Genomic DNA, 27,385 nt, shown 5'->3' on the forward strand with positions numbered 1-27,385 from the left:
TTGTAAGTTGGATTCCTAGGTGTTTTATTCTCTTTGAAGCAATTGTGAATGGGAGTTCACTCATGATTTGGCTCTCTGTTTGTCTGTTATTGGTGTATAAGAATGCTTGTGATTTTTGTACATTGATTTTGTATCCTGAGACTTTGCTGAAGTTGCTTATCAGCTTAAGGAGATTTTGGGCTGAGATGATGGGGTTTTCCAGATATACAATCATGTCATCTGCAAACAGGGACAATTTGACTTCCTCTTTTCCTAATTGAATACCCTTTTTCTTCCTGATTGCCTTGCCTGATTTCCCTGGCCAGAACTTCCAACACTATGTTGAATAGGAGTGGCGAGAGAGGGCATCCCTGTCTTGTGCCCGTTTTCCAAGGGAATACTTCCAGTTTTTGCCCATTCAGTATGATATTGGCTGTGGGTTTGTCATAGATAGCTCTTATTATTTTGAGATACATCCAATCAATACCTAATTTATTAAGAGTTTTTAGCATGAAGGGTTGTTGAATTTTGTCAAAGGTCTTTTCTGCATCTACTGAGATAATCATGTGGTTTTTGTCTTTGGTTCGGTTTATATGCTGGATTATGTTTATTGATTTGTGTATGTTAAACCAGCCTTGCATCCCAGGGATGAAGCCCACTTGATCATGGTGGATAAGCTTTTTGATGTGCTGCTGGATTCGGTTTGCCAGTATTTTATTGAGGATTTTTGCATTGATATTCATCAAGGATATTCATCTAAAATTATCTTTTTTTGTTGTTTGTCTGCCAGGCTTTGGTATCAGGATGATGCTGGCCTCATAAATAAGTTAGGGAGTATTCCCTCTTTTTCTATTGATTGGAATAGTTTCAGAAGGAATGGTACCAGCTCCTTTTTGTACCTCTGGTAGAATTCGGCTGTGAATCCATCTGGTCCTGGACTTTTTTTGTTTGGTAAGCTATTGATTATTGCCTCAATTTCAGAGCCTGTTATTAGTCTATTCAGAGATTCAACTTCTTCCCGGTTTAGTCTTGGGAGGATGTACATGTCAAGGAATTTATCCATTTCTTATAGATTTTCTAGTTTATTTGCATAGAGGTGTTTATAGTATTCTCTGATGGTAGTTTGTATTTCTGTGGGATCGGTGGTGATATCCCCTTTATCATTTTTTATTGTGTCTATTTGATTCTTCTTTTATTAGTCTTGCCAGTGGTCTATCAATTTTGTTGACATTTTCAAAAAACCAGCTCCTGGATTCATTAATTTTTTGAAGGGTTTTTTGTGTCTCAATTTCCTTCAGTTCTGTTCTGATCTTAGTTATTTCTTGCCTTTTGCTAGCTTTTGAATGTGTTTGCTCTTGCTTTTCTAGTTCTTTTAATTGTGATGTTAGGGTGTCAATTTTAGATCTTTCCTGCTTTCTCTTGTGGGCATTTAGTGCTGTAAATTTCCCTCTACACACTGCTTTGAATGCGTCCCAGAGATTCTGGTATGTTGTGTCTTTGTTCCGTTGGTTTCAAAGAACATCTTTATTTCTGCCTTCATTTCATTGTTTACCCAGTAGTCATTCAGGAGCAGGTTGTTCAGTTTCCATGTAGTTGAGCGGTTTTGAGTGAGTTTCTTAATCCTGAGTTCTAGTTTGATTGCACTTTGGTCTGAGAGATAGTTTGTTATAATTTCTGTTCTTTTACATTTGCTGAGGAGTGCTTTACTTGCAACTATGTGGTCAGTTTTGGAGTAGGTGTGGTGTGGTGCTGAAAAGAATGTACATTCTGTTGATTTGGGGTGGAGAGTTCTGTAGGTGTCTATTAGGTCCGCTTGGTGCAGAGCTGAGTTCAATTCCTGGGTATCCTTGTTAACTTTCTGTCTCATTGATCTGTCTAATGTTGACAGTGGGGTGTTAAAGTCTCCCATTGTTATTGTGTGAGAGTCTAAGTCTCTTTGTAGGTCACTAAGGACTTGCTTTATGAATCAGGGTGCTCCTGTATTGGGTGCATGTATATTTAGGATAGTTAGCTCTTCTTGTTGAATTGATCCCTTTACCATTATGTAATGGCCTTCTTTGCCTCTTTTGATCTTGGTTGGTTTAAAGTCTGTTTTATCAGAGACTAGGATTGCAACACCTGCCTTTTTTTGTTTTCCATTTGCTTGGTAGATCTTCCTCCATCCCTTTATTTTGAGCCTATGTGTGTCTCTGCATGTGAGATGGGTTTCCTGAATGCAGCACACTGATGGGTCTTGACTCTTTATCTAATTTGCCAGTCTGTGTGTTTTAATTGGAGCATTTAGCCCATTTACATTTAAAGTTAATATTGTTATGTGTGAATTTGATCCTGTCATTATGATGTTAGCTGGTTATTTTGCTCGTTAGTTGATGCAGTTTCTTCCTAGCCTTGATGGTCTTTACAATTTGGCATGTTTTTGCAGTGACTGGTACCAGTTGTTCCTTTCCATGTTTAGGGCTTCCTTCAGGAGCTCTTTTAGGGCAGGCCTGGTGGTGACAAAATGTCTCAGCATTTGCTTGTCTGTAAAGTATTTTATTTCTCCTTCACTTATGAAGCTTAGCTTGGCTGGATATGAAATTCTGGGTTGAAAATTCTTTTCTTTAAGAATGTTGAATATTGGTCCCCACTCTCTTCTGGCTTGTAGAGTTTCTGCTGAGAGATCAGCTCTTAGTCTGATGGGCTTCCCTTTGTGGGTAACCCGACCTTTCTGTCTGGCTGCCCTTAACAGTTTTTCCATCATTTCAACTTTGGTGAATCTGACAATTATGTGTCTTGGAGTTGCTCTTCTTGAGGAGTATCTTTGTGGAGTTCTCTGTATTTCCTGAATTTGAATGTTGGCCTGCCTTGCTAGATTGGGGAAGTTCCCCTGGATAATATCCTGCAGAATGTTTTCCAACTTGGTTCCATTCTCCCTGTCACTTTCAGGTACACCAATCAGACGCAGATTTGGTCTTTTCACATAGTCCCATATTTCTTGGAGGCTTTGTTCGTTTCTTTTTATTCTTTTTTCTCTAAACTTCTCTTCTCACTTCATTTCATTCATTTCGTCTTCCATCACTGATACCCTTTCTTCCAGTTGATCGCATGGGCTACTGAGGCTTCTGCATTCTTCACGTAGCTCTCGTGCCTTCGTTTTCACCTCCATCAGGTCCTTTAAGGACTTCTCTGCATTGGTTATTCTAGTTATTGATTTCTCTAATTTTTTTTCAAAGCTTTTAACTTCTTTGCCATTGGTTTGAATTTCCTCCTGTAGCTCGGAGTAGTTTGATGGTCTGAAGCCTTCTTCTCTCAACTCATCAAAGTCATTCTCTGTCCAGCTTTGTTCCATTGCTGGTGAGGAGCAGCATTCCTTTGGAGGAGGAGAGGCGCTCTGATTTTTAGAGTTTCCAGTTTTTCTGCTCTGTTTTTTCCCATCTTTGTGGTTTTATCTACCTTTGGTCTTTGATGATGGTGACATACAGATGGGTTTTTGATGTGCATGTCCTTTCTGTTTGTTAGTTTTCCTTCTAACAGACAGGGTCCTCAGCTGCAGGGCTGTTGGAGTTTGCTAGAGGTCCACTCCAGATCCTGTTTGCCTGGGTATCAGCAGCAGTGGCTGCAGAACAGCGATATTGGTGAACCGCAAATGCTGCTGCCTGATCATTCCTCTGGAAGTTTTGCCTCAGAGGAGTACCCGGCTGTGTGAGGTGTCAGTCCGCCCCTACTCAGGGGTGCCTCCCAGTTAGGCTACTTGGGGGTCAGGGACCCACTTGAGGAGGCGGTCTGTCCGTTCTCAGATCTCAAGCTGTGTGCTGGGAGAACCACTACTCTCTTCAAAGCTGTCAGAGAGGGACATTTAAGTCTGCAGAGGTTACTGCTGTCTTTTTGTTTGTCTGCGCCCTGCCCCCAGAGGTGGAGCCTACAGAGGCAGGCAGGCCTCCTTGAGCTGCAGTGGGCTCCACCCAGTTCCAGCTTCCCAGCACTTTGTTCACCTAATCAAACAACTAACTGGGCAATGGCTGGCGCCCCTCCCACAGCCTGGCTGCTGCCTTGCAGTTTGATCTCAGACTGCTGTGCTAGCAATGAGCGACACTCCGTGGGCATAGGACCCTCCAAGCCAGGGGCAAGATATAATCTCCTGGTGTGCCGTTTTTTAAGCCTGTTGGAAAAGCACAGTATTAGGGTGGGAGTGACCTGATTTTCCAGGTGCCGTCTGTCACCTCTTTCTTTGACTAGGAAAGGGAATTCCCTGACCCCTTGCGCTTCCCGGGTGAGGCGATGCCTTGCCCTGCTTTGGCTCGCGCATGTTGCGTTGCACCCACTGTCCGGCACTCCCCAATGAGATGAACCCGGTACCTCAGTTGGAAATGCAGAAATCACTCGTCTTCTGCGTTGCTCATGCTGGGAGCTGTAGACCGGAGCTGTTCCTATTCGGCCATCTTGGCTCCTCCCCGCTATGTACCACATTTTCTTAATCCAGTCTATCATTGTTGGACATTTGGGTTGGTTCCAAGTCTTTGCTATTGTGAATAGTGCCGCAATAAACATACGTGTGCATGTGTCTTTATGGCAGCATGTTTTATAATCCTTTGGGTATATACCCAGTAATGGGATGGCTGGGTCAAAGAATCGCCACACTGACTTCCACAATGGTTGAACTAGTTTACAGTCCCACCAACAGTGTAAAAGTCTTCCTATTTCTCCACATCCTCTCCAGCACCTGTTGTTTCCTGACTTTTTAACGATCACCATTCTAACTGGTGTGAGATGGTATCTCACTGTGGTTTTGATTTGCATTCCTCTGATGGCCAGTGATGATGAGCATTTTTTCATGTGTGTTTTGGCTGCATAAATGTCTTCTTTTGAGAAGTGTCTGTTCATATCCTTCGCCCACTTTGTAATGGGATTGTTTGTTTTTTTCTTGTAAATTTGTTTGAGTTCATTGTAGATTCTGGATATTAGCCCTTTGTCAGATGAGTAGGTTGTGAAAATTTTCTCCCATTCTGTAGGTTGCCTGTTCACTCTGATGGTAGTTTCTTTTGCTGTGCAGAAGCTCTTGAGTTTAATTAGATTCCATTTGTCAATTTTGGCTTTTGTTGCCATTGCTTTTGGCGTTTTAGAGATGAAGTCCTTGCCCATGCCTATGTCCTGAATGGTATTGCCTAGGTTTTCTTCTAGGGTTTTTATGGTTTTAGGTCTAACATGTAAGTCTTTAATCCATCTTGAGTTAATTTTTGTATAAGGTGCAAGGAAGGGATCCAGTTTCAGCTTTCTACATATGACTAGCCAGTTTTCCCAGCACCATTTATTAAATAGGGAATCCTTTCCCCATTGCTTGTTTTTATCAGGTTTGTCAAAGATCAGATGGTTGTAGATATGCGGCATTATTTCTGAGGGCTCTGTTCTGTTCCATTGATCTATATCTCTGTTTTGGTACCAGTACCATGCTGTTTTGGTTACTGTAGCCTTGTAGTATAGTTTGAAGTCAGGTAGCGTGATGCCTCCAGCTTTGTTCTTTTGGCTTAGGATTGACTTGGCAATGCGGGCTCTTTTTTGGTTCCATATGAACTTCAAAGTAGTTTTTTCCAATTCTGTGAAGAAAGTCATTGGCAGCTTGATGGGGATGGCATTGAATCTATAAATTACCTTGGGTAGTTATGGACACTTTCACCATATTGATTCTTCCTTCCCATGAGCATGGAATGTTCTTCCATTTGTTTGTATCCTCTTTTATTTCATTAAGCAGTGGTTTGTAGTTCTCCTTGAAGAGGTCCTTCACATCTCTTGTAAGTTAGATTTCTAAAAGTATTTTATTCTCTTTGAAGCAATTGTGAATGGGAGTTCCCTCATGATTTGGCTGTTTGTCTGTTATTGGTGTATAAGAATGCTTATGATTTCTGTACATTGATTTTGTATTCTGAGACTTTGCTGAAGTTGCTTATCATCTTAAGGAGATTTTGGGCTGAGACAATGGGGTTTTCTAGATATACAATCATGTCATCTGCAAACAGGGACAATTTGACTTCCTCTTTTCCTAATTGAATACCCTTTATTTCCTGCCTGATTGCCCTGGCCAGAACTTCCAACACTATGTTGAATAGGAGTGGTGAGAGAGGGCATCCCTGTCTTGTGCCAGTTTTCAAAGGGAATGCTTCCAGTTTTTGCCCATTCAGTATGATATTGGCTGTGGGTTTGTCATAGATAGCTCTTATTATTTTGAGATACATCCCATCAATACCTAATTTATTGAGAGTTTGTAGCATGAAGCGTTGTTGAATTTTGTCAAAGGCCTTTTCTGCATCTACTGAGAGAATCATGTGGTTTTGTCATTGGTTCTGTTTATATGCTGGATTATGTTTATTGATTTCCATATGTTGAACCAGCCTTGCATCCCAGGGATGAAGCCCACCTGATCATGGTGGATAAGCTTTTTGATGTGCTGCTGGTTTCGGTTTGCCGTTATTTTATTGAGGATTTTTGCATCAATGTTCATCAAGGATATTGGTCTAAAATTCTCTTTTTGTTGCGTATCTGCCAGGCTTTGGTATCAGGATAATGCTGGCCTCATAAAATGAGTTAGGGAGGATTCCCTCTTTTTCTATTGATTGGAATAGTTTCAGAAGGAATGGTACCAGCTCCTCCTTGTACCTCTGGTAGAATTCGGCTGTGAATCCATATGGTCCTGGACTTTTTTTGGTTGGTAAGCCATTAAACTTCAAAGACGGAAGTCCTGTATTTCATGTTGTTCCCAGTAGTCCAAGAGATGGGACTGTGACACTGTTGATGGTTAATTTAATGTGTCCAACTTGGCCATGCTCTGGTGCCCAGTTGTTTGGTTGAACAGCAGTGTAGATGTTGCTCTGAAGGCTATTTTTAGACGTGATTAACATTTGAATCAGTAGACCTTGAGGAAAGCAGATTGCCCTCCATTTGTGAGTTGGCCTCATCCAATCAGATGAAGGTCTTAGGAGAAAGGATTTAAGTTCCCCAAAGAAGAAATTTTTCCCCTAGATGGCCTTCGGACTTGATACTGCACCATCACCTCTTCCCCTCTTCCTTGGGTCTCCAGTTTACCTGCCTTCCCCACAGATTTAGACTTGCCAGCCCCCACAATCACATGGGCCAGTTCTTTGAAATAAATCCGTCTCTTTACATATATGTAATGAAAGGAAACTATCCATAAATAAATGATATGTATTTAGAAATAAAACAATATATATTTTTATATACTTACATATATATAAAATTATGTATACAGACACGTGCATACATACATAGGTAAGTATACAGACGCATGTACATACATAAGTATATGTATACATGTATGTATACAAGTTCAGTTGGCCCTCCATATCCATGGTTTCTGTATCTGTGGATTCAACCAACCTCAGATAGAAAATATTTGGAAAAAATATGGATGGTTGTATCTGTACTGAATACGCACGAACTTTTTAAAAATTATTATCCTTAAACAATACAGTGTAACAACTGTTTACATAGCATTGACATTGTATTAGGCACTATAAGTAATCTAGAGAAGATTTAAAGTATATGGAAGGATTGCATAGCGTATATACAAATACTGTTTTATATGAGGAACTTGAGCATCCATGGATTTTCGTATCCAAGAAGGGTCCTGGAACCAATTTCCCACAGATACCAAGGGACAACTGCATTTATATAATGAAACTAATTACTAATTGCGAGGAGACCCTATGAGAAGAGGCAGAAATTTGGCTGTGACATATACATTAGGCGTCATGAACCACCCATACCATCTACATTCCTGTATCTTTCCAGTGCCTGTTTCACAAAGTGAATGAATGAATGAGCAGATGAATGTCTTTCTTTTTTATGGGGCCACCTATGATTGTCTCCTTTGTAGCTATGCCAGGTAGACATAACCAAGAAAGGACCTCCCAGAAAACTACCACCAGTCCCTGACTGTCCTTCATGGCACCGATCTTTAAATAAACATGGTCTCTTAGTTTTCTAAAAACAAATTCTTACCATTTGTATTTCAGTCTGGCCACACAAGCTATTTTGTTTCCACTCAGTGAAAAGATGTGCTTGCTTTCTCATCTGGAATTTTTATCCTTTCTCACTGGCTGGATGATGACTTTGGCGACTGGCAGTGGGCCTCACTCAGTGACCCACATATGTAGAGAGGGCAGATGTTGCCACTTCCTCCAGTCCACCTCATTATACTAACTTTTTATTTGAATAATTAAGGGTAGAGAAAGGATGGTGTGGTCTGTAAGTAGCAAGCCATAATCTCCCCATGTTCAAGTTCAAACTGGACAAAAGACCCCTGATCCTAACTCTACCAGAGACTTTCTTTCATGGATGGCCCAGGAGATGAAAGAATTTGCACCTCAGATGGGGGTTCCCTGTGTGTGCGTCCGTATCATGCACTGAACTGACGGAATTAGAGTGGGGCAATGATGACGAGGTAATATTGCCTTCCATGACAGAAATAAGTTATTAAGCGTCACAGAATGTTGGTGTGATGAAAGACCTTACAGTTCATCTAATGGAATCTGCTTTTTCATAGACAAGGAAACTGAGATCAAGAAACGTAAGTCATTTCCCAAGGTTGAGTTTCCAATGCTTTCCTGAAACCGTCCTTCTTTGTTGGAGGTTATTGTTTTCCTCCAGGAGTCCCCATGCACTGCTCGTGCCTCTTTTTAGCACTGTGTTTAACATTCCTTCATTAGACTGTGAGATTTGGGAGAACTGAGTCCATGTCTAACTTCTGGGGGCTGGTGTAGATGCTACCCCATAGCAGATGCTCCACAGATGCTTGTGTGAGAATGGAAAGGAAGAGAGGAGAGAGAAGAAAGAGAAGGAAAAAGGGTGGGTCCAAAGCTTAGCAGTTAGGTTTATCACCGGTAAACATGGTGGCCAGCAGCATTTGAGACCCCAGTCCTAGCAAGAAGGGGTACACCAGTGAGCTTCTCGTGGATCCTGAGATTATGGTGTAGGCTTTCCCCTCCTTTTCTGTCTCCTCCTGGCTCCATGGAATAAATTGAGCCACAGACACAAACATACCAGGTCTCCCCCTGGAGCCAGATCTTATGCCCCAACTGAACACACCCACTTGGAAGAGTCTCTGGGTTCCATAAATAGCACAAACCAGAGGTGCCCCACTGTCTCCCTGGGAATGAGGAAAGGAAGAACAGTCTGCAGTCAATGGCACCTCCAGTAGGAACAGGGAGGGGAAAATGGGAGGGTCCTAGTGGTGTAGGCTAGGGCCCCCCCATTTGGGAACCTAGAAAGTGAGGGGGTACCTGGAGGGAGGAGGAGGCTGGGCAGGGGTGAGTACCTTGAAGATACCATTGGTGCCTGGTTCATTCCAAGCACAAATCATGTTCCTGGACAGCTGGTTTACCCTCTTGGCGCATTCTTTCCAGCTAATCTGCACCACTCTCAGCTTTTCCAGGTGCACGTTTAAGTCATCATATTGGTCTGACAAAGGGAGAAAGCTGGTGTGAGAGTGAGCACTGCATCAGCCGGCAACAGTGAACAGCCCACACGCGATCAGCATGGAAGCCTGGGAGGCCACCAACGTCCAGCAGATGACAAATTCACAGGGCGTGGAGGCCTGGGATGACTTCAGTCTCCACTCCAACAGCCCCAACAAGAAGTTCCTCCACTAAATGTGCTTCCTGTGGGAAGCTCACTCTCTCCAGAAACAGCCCACAAAAGCCCCAGTCTCAGCCCCTGCAAGGGGAATTTGGAATGAAGGTCCTCCCTGGCCCCACCATCTCTTCACAGCCAGGCTTTGCCCCATGCAGAGGATCAGAGCAGCCCAACCTTTGAATTGGTGTTGTCCAGTGTCTTCACCAAGCCAAATGGAGAACCCAAGAAGAAGACACATCTGGTCATGCCACCTTGTAGGAAGGAACTGACCACAATGCCAGGGGCACTCTTGGCCTTCTCCCCCCAACACTCCCACCCTCCCAGAGATCTTCCCTGGCCAGGCAGCCTGGTGCCTTGCAGGGAAAAGGATGGAGCTTGGTTGGAGAATCACCGGCTCAGAGCTATCTTGGGATGGTGTTTTACATGGGGTGGCCAATAGATGGGGAGATGGCCATCGTGAAAGAGCCACAGGTGGGAAGATGCAAACTGGCTTATCATGCTTTTGGCGCCACAAAAATTATCATCACTCTCATATTTTGAGATTCTTCTACGTCCTAGGCTTTTACTGGGGACCTCATTTAATTTAATCCCCATACCTTTTTGAGGAGGTGTTCCTGGCATTCTGCAGATGAGAAAACTGAAGGTGAGGAAGGTGAAGGAGCTCAAGAGAGTTAAAACCACAACTCAGACCCAAGCATTACCGCACCCAAAGCATCATGCTCTCTAGCCTAGGGTACCCTACATTGGGGCTTTCTATGAGTTCTGAAAAGAGGGCACGTACCATACCCATTGGTCGTTACCCACTCTGCCATCCAACACCAGTCCCAGGTCCTCTCCTCCTCCTGCAGGCAGACAGGCATTTTGAAATTGCTGAATTGCACTGGTGTGGCAAGTAGAAGCAGAGAGAGGTCACTGTCGAGCTGGGGCAGTTTGTAATCTTTGTGAATAATGACCTTCTGCACTTGCTTTCTCTCCGAGTGGATGTTGCTGAATGTTCTCGTTCCCATGACCACAGTGACATTTACCACGGCCATGTCTAATCTAAAGAGCGAATATAAAAACACCAGTGCTAACAAGGGTGATTGATAGTGCAATTCACATTCGTAGACACATCTGTAAACAGTGAGTTGACAACTAAGGAGAAGTCCAGTGCAGTGGGTGAGCTACAGTGGTCTGGAGCATGGCTAGGATCAGATAGGTAGGAATCAGGGGCCCAAGCTCTGACAAATCTCTGAACCAATGGGTTGACAGTCCAGGGAAACTCTCCTGACCAAAAGAAGAGGAATGAATCCCTCTGAGAGATGAGATTGTAAGCTCCTTGATGACAGGGACCTTGGTTGATGACAGGGACCTTGGCAGTCTTGTCAACTCCTATGTCCACAGCACGTGGAACAGTACATAGTAGGTGCTCAGCAGGAAGGTGTTCAATTAATGACTCCAGTGTGTTGTCTTCATACACAGATGACAGGGAGGACAGAGTGTATTGGATGTACTGGGTGCATAGCTCTAACTACAGCCCACATTTGGATATGATTGGCTAAATGAAGGGGAGGGAGTGGGTGTACAGCAGAGACCCTGGGGTACAAAGCCCATGCAACATTTTGCACATAGAACCTAGGGCTTCATAGGCCTGTGCACTGGCCTACTGAGCTGCCTAGCCCAGACAATACATTGACAAGACGGGATGTAGATGAAGACACTTACGGGGTTCTTGGGAAGCAACGTGCGGCTGTCAGAACCCACCACCAATGTATGATTGAGCCTCCACAGAGGTGTTTCCGTGACATCTGGATACTCACTTGCCACGGGCACTCACCATTCTGGACTTGAAGCCGTTCATGAAATGGTAACCATGACGAGTTTGGAAAAGCAGGCCTGTGGCCACATTGTACATTTTCTGAAAGAGAAAGGAAAGAGCCATTTGTACATGAGAAGCATGGAGAGATCCCTATCCCTTAATCCCAGAATCTTCCCAAGTAAGACCAGTGTTGAAAGCTGAGCAAGGTAGCACAAACAGCAAACAGGCCGAGGAGAGGGAGAGCTCAGAAAACACCAGCAACCTGCACCTTTTTCCGTGTTCATTCTTCACAGCCGCAGAGAGCTGAGAGACCTGGTAAACTCTGAGCAGGGCTCTTTCAGAGGCATATAGGGTTAGAGTGGCCATGGAGATGCACCAAAGGTACACAGGGTCGACTCACGAGATGGAAACTGTGCAGTGATTTGAACAAGGAAAGTTTAACAGGAAGAATCACACACTGTAACTGGGGAGCGACTACAAAGCATCAGGAGCACTCTAAGATACAGCAGGGCAGGAGAGTATCTGAGGAGGAGCCGAACTTGGCAGGGGAGCCTGTCCCCCTCCCCAGGAGTGGGATTCACAACACATTGAAGACGGTGTCTGCAGCCCAGCGGAAGGCAGAGACATTTGCCTGGTTGCCCGGGGCCAGAGCTGATCCCCTTTGCTAGAGAAGCAGAGTGCACCTCTCGGGAGTTCAGGTGGCCAGGAAATGGTGGCCATGACTGGCAACAAGGAACACCCCTCTGGAGCGCAGGTGGACTGGTGCACCACACAGGTGCCTGCCCACTGGCTAGGGAGGGTGCAAGACCTGGGTGTGTGTGTGTCTGTCTGTCTTGGGACAGCTGCACTGAAAACGTGTAGAGGGCTCGGGGGATTTCGAGGCTGATCCAAGAAAAAGATATGATCACGAGGTGGTGGCAGCATACACAGGTTTCATTTGAGAAATGCTTTGGGAGGTTGCATGCGGGGGAAGCCCTTTACAGCCTGAGACTATCTGGAGGTTAAGGAGACACCATCCAGAAGAGGAAGAGGACAAGGGGACTTCTGAGGAAAGAGGACTCTGACAGGGGGTTACTCGTCTAGGTGATGTGGTTCACTGGCACAGTGGGGAGTCTCTGGGTCAGAGAGCTCCCAAGGGCAGCAATGGCTTGGGGTCTTTTATAGCCACAGGCTTCATACTACCTGTAGCTAGCAGATGTTGGGTGCAGTTTCACAGGGTATGCAAAGCAGACAAGCTTTAGATGGCTAAGTATCTGTTTATTTAGACTATGTTCAAAAACAGCTGGATGTGTAAAACATTGAGTTTGGGACCAGCAGGCTTTTGAGCTAATGAGAAGCCTGCTGTGAAGAAATTGACAAGCTAAGGGCCATCCTTGGCTCATTTGTAGAACAGGTCACTGAACAGAAGACAGGGCTCGAGCTCACTGAGAGAGGCATGGCAGAGCTGAGCAACACCAGGTGTTCCCCACATGCTGGTGGCAACCATGCCATAGGAGCAAGAAGCAGCAAACAGAAGCATGCTGGAGAGGACCAGGAAGAAAGGCCCCTTCCACCTGCAGTATCCTTCCAGCACCTACTGCTGAGAATGCTTAATGTTGTGCTTGCTACAAAGAAAAATTTCTTACACGGTCCGGCTGCATTACTGCCAACCCAATTTACAGGGATCCAAAGAAGGCCTGTAGGGGGTTGGGGGGCAAAAAAGACATGCAGAGTAAAGGACATGGTCACTGTGGCCACCAGTCTCCAGCAAATATCCATGCCCTGAAGGACTCCTGGAAATAGCCCAGGAAAATGAGAAGCAAATAGAGACTTGGCACAGGCATAATAAATGTGTATTCTTTTTTAAAGGAACAGGGATGGGAAAAAAACAGCAACATTTACTAGATGAAACTCTCAATAGGAAAATGTTACCCAGAACAAAAAATCTGAGTAGTATATTTTGCCATAAATCATAAAAAATAAAACCTTATAAAGCAATCACCTATGTGAAAGAAGATTATAAATTAGAAACTCAAGGAAGACTTTATAAGAAAACACGAGGAGAAAGTGAGAAAAAGGAGGAGTTGGGGCATGAGCAGGCAGAAGTCGGGCTAGAAACAGAAGAATAAAATACAGAAAATTCTTTGGACAGCATAGTAAGGGATAAGGAGTATGTAAATTAGAGAAGCAATGAAAATCAAAGCAGAGTTTAAAAGAGAGATTTTTGTGTGAATGTAATTTTTAATTTTAGGGGGATAAATACCTAGATAGATAGGGACTGCTAGGTCATGTGGTCAGTGCACGCTCAACCTTTTACAAAACTGCCCAGTTGCTTTCCACATGGCTGCACCATTTTGCATTCCCATCAACAATGGATAAGAACTCCGGCTGAGTGCAGTGGCTCACGCCTATAATCCCAGCACTTTGGGAGGCCGAGGCAGTTGGATCAACTGAGGTCAGGAGTTTGAGACAAGGGTGACTAACATGGTGAAACCCTGTCTCTACTAAAAATACAAAAATTAGCTGGGCATGGTAGCATGGGCCTGTAGTCCCAGCTGCTTGGGATGCTGAGGCAGGAGGCAGGAGAATCACTTGAACCCAGGAGGCAAAGGTTGCAGTGAGCCAAGATCACACCACTGCACTCCAGCCTGGGAGACAGAGCAAGACTCTGTCTCAAAAAAAAAAAAAAAAAAAAAAAAAGTGGATAAAAGTTCCTATCACTTTACATCTTTACATCCTTGCCAACACTTGGTACTATCAGAAGTTTTTATTTTAGCCACTGTAGCAGACACACAGGAATATTTAATGTGGGATTGTTCACAATCCTCCAAATTGGAAATACCCAAATATCCCTCAATGGGTGAATGGATAAGTGAACTGTAATCTATCCACATGATGGAATACCACCCAGGAATAAAAAGGAACTATTGGCGCATGCAACAACAGAGGAGTCTCAAGTGCATTATGCTAAGTCAGAGAACCCAGGCTGAGAAGGTCACATACTGTGTAGGGTTATATTTATATGGCATTCTGGACAAGGCAAAACTCTGGGTGTGGATAACAGGTCAGTGGCTGCCAGGAGTTGGGGGTAGGGGAGGGGTGAGTACAAAGGAGCAGATAGAGGGGATTCTTGGGAGTACTAAAAATTTCAATATCTTGTCTAAAAGTGAGGTTAACATGAATCTTTGTAAAAATAATTAGAAAAAATGATAGCTAGAGAATATAGGCAATGATTGTTCTTGAATTTTAAATGACACATAAAAATAGGAATAGATGAGCATTTCCCTAACATGATAAAGTGTATCTATCTTGGCCCGAAAGTGAGTAGCATGCTGACTGGGGAAAAGCTGGAAGCCTCCCCACGGAGTCAAGAACGGCACAGATGTCCACTACCTCTGCTACTTGTTACCATTGTACGGGCAGCTAGGAGGAGATGGTGATAGATTTTGAGCAGAGGGAGCCCAGAGGATCCCTCCACACACAGGAGGGGAGTGAGACAGGGCTTCCATCTAGAAGAGTCTATGAGGGGCCGGGCACGGTGGCTTGCGCCTGTCATCCCAGCACTTTTGAGATGCCCGGCAGGCAGATCACATGAGGCCAGGAGTTCAAGACCAGCCTGGCCAACATGGTGAAACCCCATCTCTACTGAAAATACAAAAATTAGCCAGTCATGGTGGTGGGCACCTGTAGTCCCAGCTACTTGAGAGACTGAAGCAGGAGAATTGCTTGAACCCGGGAGGAAGAGGTTGCAGTGAGCCGAGATCGTGCCACTGCACTCTAGCCTGGGAGACACAGCAAGATTCTGTTTAAAAAAAAAGAGTCTCTGACTGGGCCAGGGATAGTTGGAGGTATAGTCATGGGTCACTTAAAAATAGTGTTGGAAGTTCTGGCCAGGGCAATTAGGCAGGAGAAGGAAATAAAGGGTATTCACTTAGGAAAAGAGGAAGTCAAATTGTCCCTGTTTGCAGATGACATGATTGTATATCTAGAAAACTCCATTGTCTCAGCCCAAAATCTCCTTAAGCTGATAAGCAACTTCAGCAAAGTCTCAGGATACTAAATCAATGTACAAAAATCACAAGCATTCTTATACACCAATAACAGACAGAGAGCCAAATCATGAATGAACTCCCATTCACAATTGCTTCAAAGAGAATAAAATACCTAGGAATCCAACTTACAAGGGACATGAAGGACCTCTTCAAGGAGAACTAGAAACCACTGCTTAATGAAATAAAAGAGGATACAAACAAATGGAAGAACATTCCATGCTCATGGGTAGGAAGAATCAATATCATGAAAATGTCCATACTGCCCAAGGTAATTTATAGATTCAATGCCATCCCCATCAAGCTACCAATGACTTTCTTCATAAAATTGGAAAAAACTACTTTAAAGTTCATATGGAACCAAAAAAGAGCCCACATTGCCAAGTCAATCCTAAGCCAAAAGAACAAAGCTGGAGGCATCACACTACCTGACTTCAAACTACACTACAAGGCTACAGTAACCAAAACAGCATGGTACTGGTACCAAAACAGAGATATAGATCAATGGAACAGAACACAGCCCTCAGAAATAATGCCGCAGATCTACAACCATCTGATCTTTGACAAACCTGATAAAAACAAGCAATGGGGAAAGGATTCCCTATTTAATAAATGGTGCTGGGAAAACTGGCTAGCCATATGTAGAAAGCTGAAATTGGATCCCTTCCTTACACCGTATACAAAAATTAACTCAAGATGGATTAAAAACTTACATGTTAGACCTAAAACCATAAAAACCCTAGAAGAAAACCTAGGCAATACCATTCAGGACATAGGCATGGGCAAGGACTTCATGTCTAAAGCAACAAAAGCCAAAATTGACAAATGGGATCTAATTAAACTCAAGAGCTTCTGCACAGCAAAAGAAACTACCATCAGAGTGAACAGGCAACCTACAAAATGGGAGAAAATTTTCAAAACCTACTCATCTGACCAAGGGCTAATATCCAGAATCTACAATGAACTCAAACAGATTTACAAGAAAAAAACAACCCCATCACAAAGTGGGCAAAGGATATGAACAGACACTTCTCAAAAGAAGACATTTATGCAGCCAAAACACACATGAAAAAATGCTCATCATCACTGGCCATCAGAGAAATGCAAATCAAAACCACAGTGAGATACCATCTCACACCAGTTAGAATGCCGATCACTGAAAAGTCAGGAAACAACAGGTGCTGGAGAGGATGTGGAGAAATAGGAACACTTTTACACTGTTGGTGGCACTGTAAACTAGTTCAACCATTGTGGAAGTCAGTGTGGCGATTCCTCAGGGATCTAGAACTAGAAATACCATTTGACCCAGCCATCCCATTACTGGGTATATACCCAAAGGATTATAAATCATGCTGCTATAAAGACACATGCACATGTATGTTTATTGCGGCACTATTCACAATAGCAAAGACTTGGAACCAACCCAAATGTCCAACAACGATAGACCGGATTAAGAAAATGTGGCACATATACACCATGGAATACTATGCAGCCATAAAAAATGATGAGTTCATGTCCTTTGTAGGGACATGGATGAAAATGGAAACCATCATTCTCAGCAAACTATCGCCAGGACAAAAAACCAAACACCACATGTTCTCACTCATAGGTGGGAATTGAACAATGAGAACACATGGACACAGGAAGGGGAACATCACACATCGGGGACTGTTGTGGGTTGGGGGGAGGGATAGCATTAGGAGCTATACCTAATGCTAAATGACGAGTTAATGGGTACAGCACACCAGCATGGCACATGTATACGTATGTAACAAACCTGCACATAGTGCACATGTACCCTAAAACTTAAACTATAATAATAAAATAATAAAAATTCCAAACACCGTTTATCAAAGATTATCTCCCTCCTCACAAATCTGAGTTGTCTCCTTGAAAATAGCTTTATATTATTATATATAATCACATTTTGTCTATCCTAAGGGCAATGTCTATATCAGATTAAGAATAACTGACAAGAGAATTTGCCTGTTAACACTCTGTGTTGCACCAATATGATGGAACAAACTGCTAGGCACTTAATTTCTTTCTAATAACAAAATTCTCAATTGCTTTACCTGCTCTGAGATTTAAATATAACGCATATCCCACATGGTTAGCACAGTGTCTAACACTAAGCTCAAAAAGCATTTACTAAAATGAACTAAATTATGGCAAGGCTGACAGAAAGCCCCATGAGAAGAAAGACGTTTTAAACACAAGAAGGTGGAAGGTTCTTCCAAGTAATGAGAAAAGTTAAGTGGTAACAGGAGAATTTTACAAGAAACACACAACTAAAAAGTACAGATTTCATAAACTCTCTTCTTACCAATTACTATGTAAATATTACTGATTTTCAAGTAACTCCCCTTATAATTAAGGTTAGTTTACACTTTCAGTAATGACAAAAATCACACTGACAAAATATACTTTAATTCTCATTCTTCATTAACTAACACATACTTAGTTCTTCATAGAAAAACTCTCATCTCTATTATGACATGAGAATGTTTCATTCATAAATGAAAATTGGTGACCCTAAGTTTCAAACTCCAAGACATTATGACTACATTCAGTGTTTTCAAAGGAATCTTAATTTCAACTTTGTTCATTAAAATTTGTGAATCGATGGCCTGAGGAAATTTTCAGTAGAAATATGTTAAATTCAGTAAGGCATTATTTAGAGAACATGTATAATTTTCATTAAGCTGAATAGTGAAAAGATGAGATGCTATTTTATATTGGCCTCTGATATGGTTTGGCTTTGTGAACCCACCCAAATCTTATCTTGAACTGTAATACCGTAATCCCCACGTGTCATGGGAGGAACCCCGTAAGAGGTAACTGAATCAGAGTGAGTTCTCCCAAGATCTGATGGTTTCATAAGCATCTGGCATTTCCCCTGCTGGCACTCATTCTCTCTCCTGCTGCCCTGTGAAGAGGTGCCTTTCACCATGATTATAAGTTTCTTGAGGCCTCCCCAGCCACACACAACTGTGAATCAGTTAAACCTCTTTTCTTTATAAATTAACCAGTCCTGGGTGTTTCTTCATAGCAGTGCAAGAATGGACTAATACAGCCTCAAAATATGAATTTATCAGGAAAACATTCTTCATTTCAAATAACATCTAATCAGTGAAATCCCTATCAAATAAACATATTTCATATTTTTTAGTCCAAAGTCAATATTGTTACCATCTCTCTCCTCTTCCTCTCCCTATGAAAAAAAAGACCTTCCAACTTTCATATTCTCAATAGGTAAGGCAATCTCTTGATTATGAATTTAATATATAAGACTCTTAAATATGTTTAGGCATATTATATCTTTTTAATAAGAACAGCTGGTTGACAAGTAAACAGTAATCATAGGGAAAGGCAAGTCTTTCAAGTTTGAAACCAAATTCCATTAACATAGAAAAATAAGAGGCATTCACAGAAAGGAAGTTTTTAAGGTCAGGTGATTCCTATTATTAGCCAGAGGAGGATGAAAATATGATGGTGGCTCCTGACACTGAAAAGTGGGTATGGAGATACATGATCCTTTGTAGGGTTGATGTAGTTAAACAAAAAGTGATATTTTCTTGGAACAGATCATCTGTGATTGTCACAGAGGTTTTCAAAACTTAATAATCCTCAAACAGTAACCAGGTCTATTGATCCTGGTGGGCAGGGAGGAATTTGGCATAAAAAAAAAGATAACTAACATTCACTGAGACAAGTATTATTAGCCCATCTTACAAATATGAAAATTTTGGTTTGAAGATTTCAAGGAACAGGAAAAATTACACTGCTAACTGGAAGATGTATCAGGGTTTAAACACAAATTTATCTTCTTCCAAACATTATTCACTCTGTACAATACCACATCAACAAATGCTTCTGTCAGAAGAAATCTATGAAGTCATATATAGAAAATTATAGGATAATATAACCTAGGTGATATTTTCGTATCTCCTACGCATTGAACGTAATGATACTGCACAATAAACACAAATATGGCAAAGAAAAAAAATGGGATACATTCTGAGAAATGTGGGGTTAAAGGCAAGCATCACAGAGTGAACTTACATACAGCTAGATGGTGTAGCCTGCTCACGCCTAGGCTATATGGCATAGCCTATCGCTCCTAGGCTACAAAACCATACAGCAAGTTACTGTACTGAATATTGTAGGCAACTGTAACACGATGGTATTTGTGTATCTAAACATAGAGAAGGTACAGTAAAAATATGACATAAAAGATATTATAGTGCCCTCGTCCAGGGCATTTTACCATGAATGGAGCTCGCAGGACTGGAGTTGCTCTGGGTGAGTCAGTGAGTTAGCAGTGAGTGAATGTGAAGGCCTAGGACAGGACTCTACATGGTTGTAGACTTTGTAAACACTGTACACTTAGGCTACATTATATTTATAAAGAATAGTTTTTCTTTCTTCATTAATAAATTAATCTTAGCTTCTGTAACTTTTTTACCTATAAACTTTTATGTTTTTAATCTCTTAAAATTCTTTGGTCATAACATAGCTTAAAATACACATTGAACACTGTAAAAATATTTTCTTTCTGGCTGGGCACAGTGGCTCACGCCTGTAACCCCAGCACTTTGGGAGGCCGAGGCGGGCAGATCATGAGGTCAGTAGTTCGAGACCAGCCTGGCCAATATGGTGAAACCCCATCTCTACTAAAAATACAAAAATTAGCTGGGTATGGTGATGCGTGCCTATAGTCCCAGCTACTTGGGAGTCTGAGGCAGGAGATTACTTGAACCCGGAGGCAGAGGTTGCAGTGAATCAAGATTGCACCACTGCACTCCAGCCACAGTGACACTCCGTCACACACGAAAAAAATTCTTTCTTTATATCCTTATTTTATGAAATAAAATACAAACAACCCCATCAAAAAGTGGGCAAAGGATATGAACAGACCTTTCTCAAAAGAAGACATTTATGCAGCCAAAAGACACATGAAAAAATGCTCATCATCACTGGCCATCAGAGAAATGCAAATCAAAACCACAATGAGATACAATCTTACACCAGTTAGAATGGTGATCATTAAAAAGTCAGGAAACAACAGGTGCTGGAGAGGATGTGGAGAAATAGGAACACTTTTACACTGTTGGTGGCACTGTAAACTAGTTCAACCATTGTGGAAGTCAGTGTGGTGATTCCTCAGGGATCTAGAACTAGAAATACCATTTGACCCAGCAATCCCATTACTGGGTATATACCCAAAGGATTATAAATCATACTGCTATAAAGACACGTGCACACCTATGTTTATTGCGGCACTATTCACAATAGCAAAGACTTGGAACCAACCCAAATGTCCAACAACGATAGACAGAATTAAGAAAATGTGGCACATATACACCATGGAATACTATGCAGCCATAAAAAATGATGAGTTCATGTCCTTTGTAGGGACATGGATGAAGCTGGAAACTATCATTCTGAGCAAACTATCACAAGGACAAAAATCCAAACACCACATGTTCTCACTCACAGGTGGGAATTGAACAATGAGAACACATGGACACAGGAAGGGGAACATCACACTCTGGGGCCTGTTGTGGGGTGGGGGGATGGGGGAGGGATAGCATTAGGAGATATACCTAATGTTAAATGACGAGTTAATGGGTGCAGCACACCCATTAGTATACACATGTAACTAACCTGCATATTGTGCACATGTACCCTAAAACTTTAATTAAAAAGATTTAAAAATTAATTTTTTTTACTTTTTAAACATTTTTTAAAGAAATTAAGACACAAACACACACATTAGCCCTTCATAGACCTACACAGGGGTCAAGATCATCGATATCACGGTCTTCTACCTCTACCTCTTGTCCCACTGGGAGGTCTTCAGGGCCAAGAACATGCATGGAGCTGTCATCTCCTATGATAACAATACCTTCTGGATACCTCCCGAAGGACCTGTCTCAGGCTGTTTTATAGTTAATTATTTTTTAATAAGAAGGAGTATACTCTAAAATTATGAAATATATATAGTGTAATAAATACATAAATCAGTACCATAATCGCTTATCTTTATCAAGTATTATTTGATGTGCATAATTGTATATGCTGGACTTTTATACAACTGACAGTATGGGAGGTTTGCTAAAACCAGCAGCACCACGACACATCAGTGATGAGTTGTGCTCTGGTGACAGCTACCACGTCACTAGGGGACAGGAATTTTTCAGCTCCAGTGTAGTCTTGTGCGACCACTGTCATATATGCAGTTTGTCATTGCCCCAAACGTTGTTATGCATCCCCTGTTTTTTTTTTCTTTCTTTTTTTTTTTTTTTGAGACAGAGTCTCGCGCTGTCGCCCAGGCTGGAGTGCAGTGGTGTGATCTCGGCTCACTGCAAGCTCTGCCTCCCGGGTTCACGCCATTCTCCTGCCTCAGCCTCCTGAGTAGCTGGGACTACAGGCGCCCGCCACCACGCCCGGCTAATTTTTTGTATTTTTAATAGAGAAGGGGTTTCACTGTGTTAGGCAGGATGGTCTCAATCTCCTGACCTCGTGATCTGCCCACCTCGGCCTCCCAAAGTGCTGGGATTATAGGCGTGAACCACCGCGCCTGGCCCCCTGACTGTATTTAAAGTTGAGGGATGTGATCTTGCCCTGGCTCCTTCAGGATACTTATTTGCGGTCCCACCTGGTTTTCCCCGCCAAGAATCTGCTCTGAAAGGTCATTTCTCTACCTCTGTGCTCCTAGGACTTTACCTGTGAACTTGTTTAAAGTTCATTTTAAGTATAATATTTACCAATTGTTTTTGTAAAAAAGTTATTTAAATTTTAAGGAAATTTGAACGTCCTTTTTCTGAAAAAAACAAAAAACAAAAAACTGTTTTTCAGTGAATAACACTCGGCTCACCCAATGTATCAATTTCTTCTGTTTTGATGTTTGGAAGTTAAAATTTGTTGCTTGATTAAATCTTTTCCTTTTCATTTCTTCTTATGGTTTAAATGCTTAGAAAGTCATTCTCTTTTATAAGAAATTACTGAAGAAGCTTCTTTTGAATGAATCTGTCCATGTCCATCTGTCATGATTGCCATCGTTTGCTCTAATAATCTTCTCTTTAAGAGAAGCAGCATTAGTGATGTTACAGCATTAGAATGTAAATTCAATAAACATAGGTTGCCAAGGACACCAAGTTTATGACAATAAATTAGTAGATATTTATGTTAGAAGATGTCACTCTGCAGCATTAGAATGCTTTAACATCATTGGGAGAATTTATTTAGGGCTCATCTCTTGTTAATTCAGGGTGGGTATTTCTCATCCTATCTCTTGCCCCAGATTTTTATTTCACGTTTTGCAATTCCAGACTTGAAATTTAAATCAGAGTAGGAGAGGTCTTCCACACTTCTCACAGTTCCACTCTTGATCTCCTCATTTTCTCCCCATTCTCTCTGCATTGCTCCCTCCCCATCTCTGCAGAGTTTCTCATATTCCCAAGTGAACACATATCCACGGAGGATGCAAGCCCACGGTGAGCTCTAAACCCAGCTTAGCATGAATGTGTAGCAATAGCTGCTGTTACAGATGCCTGGCTGGTTTCAGTTTTGGTTGTTACACTGAAACTGAGTGGTCGTCATTCTCCACCAATACAAAAATAGACAAATGTTTGTTTTTATATTGAAGATTTAAACCAAATCTGAATTCAGTGCCCAAATTCTTCACCAAAGAGTTTGTTCAATTCTCAGAGCTCACAGCCACCAAGTTTAAGAACGCGTGGTTGCAGCGGTAGAATTTTTAACAGTCTTGGTCACAGCACTAAGGAAAACCCTACGGCTAGCAGCATTTAAACAGAGAGTAAACATTCACTTTATGTTTAATGCTGACAATGCTTAAAATTCAATAAACACAGACTGCCCAGGACACCAAGTTTATGGCAATAAATTAGTAATATTTATGTTAGAAGATGTCACTTTGCAGAAACTGGCACTGTCTTTTTTTACTCTTGCCACCCTGCGAGGATATTGCAATTTACTCTGAGTTGGTTGTTGTCAGTCCTCCTGTTTCCCCAGGTTGACCCCACGTGAATCAGAGATTGCTTTGACCTATGTCGCCTGGAGCTGTTCTCTTCCCCATTGAAGCTGCCACTTCTTCCTCAAGCCCCTGCACCTCCAATAATCCCCCAGATTCCAACACGCAGAGGAGGACCCTGTCCTTCCTCTTCCTGTGCCCCTCCCTCCGTCAGCCCCCTCGGCATCTCTCCTTGGGACTGTGGGGCAGTCTCCTCAACCTCATGTTAGCCCTGATCCCTCGACCCCCTCCTCCCACCTCCTACACGGCCACCTCAGTTCCCTGGCTAGCATGTGAGAGTGATCTTGCTGATTTTCTCCTTAAACCCTTCCACAGTCCCTTCCCACATCCACAAACAAGACAAAGTCACATTGCTCAGTGGGTAGGAAAAAACAAACTGTTTCCTCCTACTCTATACGCCCCCACTCTCAATAGTTCGTTTCTGATGCCAGATGGTTGGGTGTTTTCCCCACACTAAGCAATTTTCCACGGGGCCCCAGCTGGGCCTCCTACAATTCAACTCAATCTGATAGAAACTAGAGTTAGCGCAGACCCCACAGGTACGGGCTCAGTCTCACGCTTCAAACCCCCCACTTCAGATGACAATCACAAATAGTAGGTTCCCAGGTCACAACTTCTAACTTGACTACAAATTGGGGATTCCCACAACCCCATCCTCAGGTTTCATGATTCACTAGAGCAGCTCACAGAACCCAGGAAAAACCATTTACTTACTGTTGCTCATTTATTACAAAGGATATTTTAAATAGTGCAGATGAACAGCCAGATGAAGAGATGCCCAGGGCAAGGTATGGGGGAAGGGACGTGGTGCTTCCATGCCCTCTCTGGGCACACCACCTTCCCCGTGTTCAACAACCTGGAATGGCTCCAAATTCTTGCCTTTGGGGGTTTTGTGGAGGCTTTTTGACATAGTCATGATTGATTAAATCATTGGCCATTTGTGGTCAACTCAACGTTCAGCCCCTCTGAGACCCCAAAGCATCTCGAAAACATGTCAACAGGGCACGCACCATGTTGTATTAATTATCTGTTGACATGTCTGTCTCCGTGACTAGACTATAAATGTCTTGAGGCTGTAAATCACATTGTGCCCTCTTTGTGTTGCTAACATTTAACAGTCTTTGAATATGTTAAGTTTCAGTAAATGTTTATTGAATAAATGAGTGAACAAAAAAGCTATACATTTCCTGGATGTTTTGAGCACTTTATAATTTCAGCTTATGCAGCCTTTTGGAGTCATTACTCACAGAGGTTTACCACCCATAATTTTCACTTTCTATTTATCCCAACTTTAAGCTTTTTAGATCTTCAAACTGTGCTCAGAACAACTCGTTTAGGGGATTGAATCAGAAAGTGTTAGTTCTGCTGGCACAAAACCTTGGAAACCTTGATTCTGTCTCAGGAACTGGTTGAATCTGGGTAGCGATAAAGAGCTATTAATTATTCATTATTCACTCACTCATCTATTCATCTCAGAAATATTTACTGAAAATCAACCAGGCATAAGGTTGTATATTATCTTAGTGGCAAATTTGAGCTTCAAACCCAGGTCTTCTCAATCCTAGTTCAATGCTATTCCTTCCACAAAGACCATCTGTCAATCAGACCCAGCCCCTTCCTCAAGGATCCTACAGGGCAGGACATTACAATAGTAACAGCTAATATCTATTGTAGCCCAGCCACTGTGCTATGTTCTTGATCTTATACATATTAACTCCTTTAATCTTCACTTATAAGATGGATTCTATTATTAAATCTATTTCACAGAAGTAATGGAGGCCCAGAGAGGCAGGCAATTTCCTCGGGAGCATACTGTTAGTAAGTGCTGGAACCCAGAACAGAAGCCAGGCAGTCTGGTTCTAGAGTCGCTGGAATTGACCACTACACTTGATGTAGTTTGGATCTGTGTCCCCACTCAAATCTCATGTTGAACTGTAATCCCAGAGTTGGAGGTGGGGCCTGAAGGGAGGGGATTTGATCATGGGGTGGATTTCTCATGAGTGGTTTAGCATCATCCCCTTGGTTGTGTTCTTGCGATAGTGAGTTCTCGCGAGATCTTGTTGTTTAAAAGTGTGTAGCACCTTCTCCTTCTCTCCCTCTTGCTCCTGCTCTGGCCATGTGAAGTGCCTGTTTCCCTTTTGCTTTCTGCCATAATTGTAAGCTTCTTGAGGCCTCCCCAGAAACAGATGCCACTTTGCTTCCTGTGCAGTGTACTGAACCATGAAACCTCCTTTCCTATAAATCACCCAGTCTCAGTCCAGCCTCAGGGACTTCTTCATAGCAATGTGAGAATGGACTAATACAACACTATACTGCCTTTAGTGCACAGTTCTGCCTACTCACGTGCCGTTGCTCCTTCTGGCCACTGTAACGCTAGACTCATGTTTTAGGGTTGCTTCTCTGGACACAGCTGAAAGAAGCAAGCTCCCCATTCTAACTTACATTTTATATGCTTATTTTCACTAGCCCCCATGGGAAATCATCACTTTTTTGCCTTATGCATAGCAAAATCTTGGAGATTTTTCCACCAAGGATTTCCACCGTCTGGACATTTTCCATGGATGAACCAGGAAAATAGTTTCCAGGCCCTGACATACATTCTCTACACTATGGCCCTTATGAAACGATATTGGCCATATTTGGCCATAGTTCCACCACCATTCTTTTTGATGATTTGGACCCTTTATTAATATATTTAGATATTTTCAATATGCCTCAGTTGTTTTAAAATAAAATTGGGTCTGTAGTTTGAGTTTTAATATATAATCTTTTGTTTGAATTGTAAAATAACTTTACAGTGACATTTGAGGAAAGATGGCTTATAAATACATCATGCACACAATATACATTTACACCTATCCTAGGTGCATACTGAAATTAACCAAATATATTTTAATATTTTTTTTTTGAGACTGAGTTCAGCTCTTGTTGCCCAGGCTGGGGTGCAAATGGTGCGATCTCGGCTCACTGCAACCTCCACCTCCCAGGTCCAAGCAATTCTCCTACCTCAGCCTCCCAAGTAGCTGGGATTACAGGTGCCCACCACTGTGCCCAGCTAACTTTTTATATTTTTAGTAGAGACAGGGTTTCACCATGTTGGTCAGGCTGGTCTCGATCTCCTGACCTTAGGTGATCCACCTGCCTCGGCCTCCCAAAGTGCTGGGATTACAGGCGTGAGTCACCGCGCCCGGCCAAAAGGCATTTTTATAAAAGAAAAAAAAAGTATCTGTGTTGAAATTAGAAGAACCAAACTCTTGCTGCAAACTTTGTATGTTTTCATTATAACTTTACCAGGATGAAAGGAGACCCAGAAAATACACATAGACATGTAGCACTGCTATTCTAGAGTTCCTTGAAATGCAGAGGCCTGGGAACAACATGAAGAAAAGTCCACAGAGTCCCACCACCGCCTACAGCTCAGAGGACAAAAGCCTGTGGCTAGGCAGACAATGAAAGAACAGGGAGCTCTCCTTGGAAGCCACTTGACCTCTGTTGGGACAGGCTGGAGAGAACACTCTGCCTGTATGATGCCTCCCCTCCCACCCTTGACACGGCTTCTACAAGGCTGGGGGCATCATGAGGAGGCAACTAAGTTTCCCAGCCGTTACTAGAGCCATGTTTGCAGAGAAAAATATGTATCTGGCTCAGGAAATTAAAAAGGCTTTGAGTTTCAAGAAAATCATCACAAAGAGGGAAGAAACTCCTAAAATCCAAGGATACCCCTACACATGAAAAGATTCCATCCAAGCTGATAGAACTTCACTCGTTTCCTGGCCCCCTTTTGAGAGAAAGTATTCCAATAAAGTATTCCTGGATTGTGACTGATCCTGACCCCAACTCCCTCGCCACTGTCCCCAGGCAGGCTGAACAGGATGATAAATTGCCAGCATACAGCCCTCC

The 27,385-nt window shown here is 42.5% G+C and overlaps 2 protein-coding genes across 4 annotated transcripts in view; one reads left to right on the forward strand and one right to left on the reverse strand.

Moving 5' to 3' along the window:
- MSRA (methionine sulfoxide reductase A) overlaps positions 1 to 20,783 on the forward strand; it is a 461,700-nt gene extending 440,917 nt beyond the window's left edge. The window contains exon 12 of the transcript XR_010159154.1: positions 1 to 20,783. This exon is cut by the window's left edge and continues 12,696 nt beyond it. The gene's annotated coding sequence lies outside the window, so the exon portion shown is untranslated.
- PRSS51 (serine protease 51) overlaps positions 10,329 to 27,385 on the reverse strand; it is a 34,291-nt gene continuing 17,234 nt past the window's right edge. For 2 of the 3 annotated variants that reach the window (XM_063816131.1, XM_016959081.4), the window contains exons 2-3: positions 11,305 to 11,497; positions 10,329 to 10,641 (exon numbers count right to left, since the gene is read on the reverse strand). In XM_063816131.1, coding sequence (XP_063672201.1) covers positions 10,329 to 10,641; positions 11,305 to 11,497 — 506 coding nt within the window. The remainder of the gene's footprint in view (positions 10,642 to 11,304; positions 11,498 to 27,385) is intronic. The other variant, XM_054656520.1, reaches the window with a different exon arrangement.

This window comes from Pan troglodytes, chromosome 7, assembly GCF_028858775.2.
Source record: "Pan troglodytes isolate AG18354 chromosome 7, NHGRI_mPanTro3-v2.0_pri, whole genome shotgun sequence".
Classification (NCBI taxonomy): domain Eukaryota; kingdom Metazoa; phylum Chordata; class Mammalia; order Primates; family Hominidae; genus Pan; species Pan troglodytes.